Source organism: Austrofundulus limnaeus, unplaced genomic scaffold (genome assembly GCF_001266775.1).
Source record: "Austrofundulus limnaeus strain Quisiro unplaced genomic scaffold, Austrofundulus_limnaeus-1.0 Scaffold242, whole genome shotgun sequence".
In the NCBI taxonomy this organism is placed as follows: Eukaryota; Metazoa; Chordata; class Actinopteri; order Cyprinodontiformes; family Rivulidae; genus Austrofundulus; species Austrofundulus limnaeus.
The window spans coordinates 13,411-16,928 of record NW_013952644.1 but is presented as its reverse complement, the minus strand read 5'-3'; the positions used below and the strand labels follow the sequence as shown (position 1 = coordinate 16,928).

The 3,518-nt window shown below is 42.3% G+C and overlaps 1 protein-coding gene across 4 annotated transcripts in view; it reads left to right on the top strand.

The window, feature by feature from the left end:
- The window catches only part of lancl1 (LanC antibiotic synthetase component C-like 1 (bacterial)), a 17,309-nt gene that overhangs the window by 12,028 nt on the left and 1,763 nt on the right, over window positions 1-3,518 (top strand). For 2 of the 4 annotated variants that reach the window (XM_014020149.1, XM_014020148.1), the window contains exons 7-9: window positions 1,552-1,734; window positions 1,847-2,023; window positions 2,434-2,506. In XM_014020149.1, coding sequence (XP_013875603.1) covers window positions 1,552-1,734; window positions 1,847-2,023; window positions 2,434-2,506 — 433 coding nt within the window. Of the gene's footprint in view, window positions 1-1,551; window positions 1,735-1,846; window positions 2,024-2,110; window positions 2,507-3,518 lie in introns of those variants that run through there. The other 2 variants (XR_001311175.1, XR_001311174.1) reach the window with 2 other exon arrangements.

The window sequence follows — 3,518 nt, the reverse complement described above, 5'->3', positions numbered from 1 at the left end:
TGTGTGTGTGTGTGTGTGTGTGTGTGTGTGTGTGTGTGTGTGTGTGTGTGTGTGTGTAGTATGAGTTTCTATGTTCTGCACAATATGTGGTTTGAAATGATGAAATGTGATGCTTAGTAAATTAGCTCTGAAGCTAAATGCTTATCACAAATGCATATGTAGCGTTAGCCACCAAACTAATATTATTAGCACAGGAACTAACTCAAAAGCTAAAAGGCTAAAGCTGAAGTTCTCCTCTCATAAAGCACCTCTGTTGTCTTCCATGATTTTCAGTGTCAGACTGAGTTGTTTCTACATTCTCCTCTTTGTAAACACGCTCCAGTTTCATTTGAAAAGGCTGAATATCAGACATTGTCCAAAATTAATGTTCCAGCTGAATAGCACTCGCACCKTAGGACCCAGTAAACATCATTTACCTTGAATGCTTTACAGCATACATAACATGGCAACATCTGTGACGATATGCATATATTTTTTATTYATGAAAACTAAACGGCCTACAGTATTTTAAAGTCTTGTTTTTATAGTTGACGTAACTGTTTATCAAATGATGTCTAATGTTACAACTAGTCAGAGTTCCCTTTAAAACTTCTTTGATATGTCCCCCCCCCAAAAAAAAACGTTTCATGTTTAGGTCCCATTATTGATATGGATGTGTTATCATAAATCCTGAGGACTCACCAAGTCTTGTCATTAGCTGTAAGGTTTCAGAATATCTTGTTTCCTGTTAAACCGCTCCAGTGAATGTTAGTTCTCCACCTCATCTCTTTMAAAGACTGAAATTGTTTATTTTCCTCATTATTTCTCTATTTTTTTCTGACTAAATTTCGGAAACATCCCCTCATCAATTGACATTGACATCATGATGCTGCCACCTCCGTGTTTTACTGTGACGTTACTCTGTTCAGATTTGTTCAAGTAGAGAAGTCCAGGGAATATTACTCAGCAAGTTGTCACCATAAAGCTCCGTTTATACACATATCTCATCAGCATGACTAGTTATTCACGCCAAGCTACTAACAAAACATCCCACATCATGATGCTGCCACCCCCATGCTTCACCGTGAAAACATAGGTATATTAATTGTGATAAATCCATAAGATTACTCTGCAGTTTGTCTGATRAGCATAATTTATTAATATGACTAATTTTCCACGTCCACAAAGATGCTACCCCCGCATCATAATGCTGCCACCTCCGTGCTTTACTGTGGAGATGCTCTGTTGTATCTCAGCAGATCTTGAATTTTCATTTCTTTCTTTTATAGCTTCCTAACTTTACATTTTTGCTCTTGAGGAATTTAAATCATTGACATAAGATCCCAAAACAACACTAGCGCATAGAATCAGATTGTTTTCTGTGGTTCTAAACCCTGAAAATCGATTAAAACTGAAGAAAAAAAACCAAAGAAAAATCAAGTTTTCATCATTTTAAAAGCCTCAGCCTGTGAGGATTATTAACCCACCCTAGCTCAACGAGTCCAGTACAGAACTCCTCATTACCAACATTTTTCTTTTTCCAAACTCTTCATTCTGGTCCTTCCTTCGCAGCCAGGCTTCGTCTCCTCCGAGGAGCACGTGCACAGGCTGGTGAAGCCCAGCGTCGACCACGTCTGCCGCCTCAAGTTCCCCTCGGGGAACTACCCTCCCTGCGTCGGCGACGATCGAGACCTGCTGGTGCACTGGTGCCACGGCTCCCCCGGGGTGGTCTACATGCTCCTGCAGGCTTACAAGGTGAGAGAACACCCGCCCAGTGAGTTTGAGATGGAGACAAATCACCGCTGGAGTCACAGTGACACCTTGTGGTGGAGTGTTTTTCTTTTTTTTAAAGATGTACTTGTTGCAGGTTTTTGGGACCCCTCAGTACCTGGACGATGCTCTGCAGTGCGGGGAGGTGGTGTGGCGGTGGGGTCTGCTGAAGAAGGGGTACGGGCTGTGCCACGGAGCAGCCGGCAACGCCTACACCTTCCTGGCTCTCTACARGCAAACCAATGAGCCGAAGCACCTTTACAGAGCATGCATGGTGAGCGTCCTCAGGCTGCAGCTGCCGTTTGAGGATCCAAAAGCCGGATTATCTCACATTCACATTACGACGGGRTGCTTTTTATAGGTCCTGCTACAGTTGGTCTTTGAGGCTGCCTGTTCTGTATGTCGGTCCGTCTGAGGCTTTGATGTAAGATGTGAAAGGTTTGGGTTCAAAGCTCAGCCTCTCATATGGAAGCTGGCCTCTYGTCTGCCTTTAAAGTGAAAGTTATTCCGAAGCAGCGGGAGTCTCTTATGTGCGTTGCTGGATGTTCGGACGAGGTAGCAGCAGTTTTCCCACTTGTGCTTTACATCAGTCTGAATCTTTTCACAGTGAAGGAGAATGTTTTTGTTTGTTCCGTCCTCTGACTRCATCAGTTGTTTCTGTATTCACGTTACGTGTTTGTGCAGTTTGCAGATTGGTGCATGAGCTACGGGAAGCATGGATGTCGGACACCAGACACGCCTTTCTCTCTCTTTGAAGGTACAAACTACATGTTGACTTGATTGTTAATGACAACAAAAAGCAGGCAAAACGGCATAAAAAATCTTTTCATTTCTTTTCATGTTTGAAAAGTTTAACTTTTTCTGCAGATTCTTACAGATTAAGATTTACCCGTTTTACTTAAGGCATGTTTTGGAAATACTCAGATTAAGTCATGGGACTTTTAAGAAGACTTCAAAACCTCTAGATCCTTTTCTTTAAAACTTGAGTCTTTCCTCATTTTGTCTATTTTTTTATTTTTATTATACTTACCATATTTATTCTTCAGTATAGCCTGGCCCTTGCCTTCCTACGCAGTTTCGCTCAATTCTAGTTTCCCTTCACTGCTCCGTCTGGGATTATTATACTTACCATATTTATTCTTCAGTATAGCCTGGCCCTTGCCTTCCTACGCAGTTTCGCTCAATTCTAGTTTCCTTTCACTGCTCCATCTGGGATTTCTCCCATAGACAAGGATTTCTTTGGGAGAATTTCATTCGAGCCAATCAGAGGACAGAACGTCAATTTTCTGCTCAGTGTCTGCTTGTAGTTTATTTTACGTGAACCAATCAGCAAACAGAAGGCGGCGTTTTGAATGACCTTGATGTTCTGCGCAGTGTCTGCTAGTTATTTTAGCATACAACAGTAGAGGAAGTGAATGAAGCCAGTCTGTGTTGATAAGGCTTCCAAATTAAAATAAATTTGTCTGACAAAGTAGCAGCTCTCATTTACAGTCGTCTCTTTTGGCTCGGTACTTCTCTCCTCTCAGTAGGGTTGTTTACAGCGCACGCGATTTCCGGTTAGCTTCTTAGCTTAGCCTCCGTCACAGCGACATACGTTGCGACCAACTGATCCAATCATTTTAAACTTCAGCAGAGGCCACGCCTCCTGCAAGAATCGCTTCTCTATAGCCGAGAGTCCAGACCCTCGGACGAAGCAAAGTGAAGGACGGGTCTGGTTTTTTTACCAGGCTATCTTCAGTATAATCTGACCTTTTTTTTAAGCTTAAAAA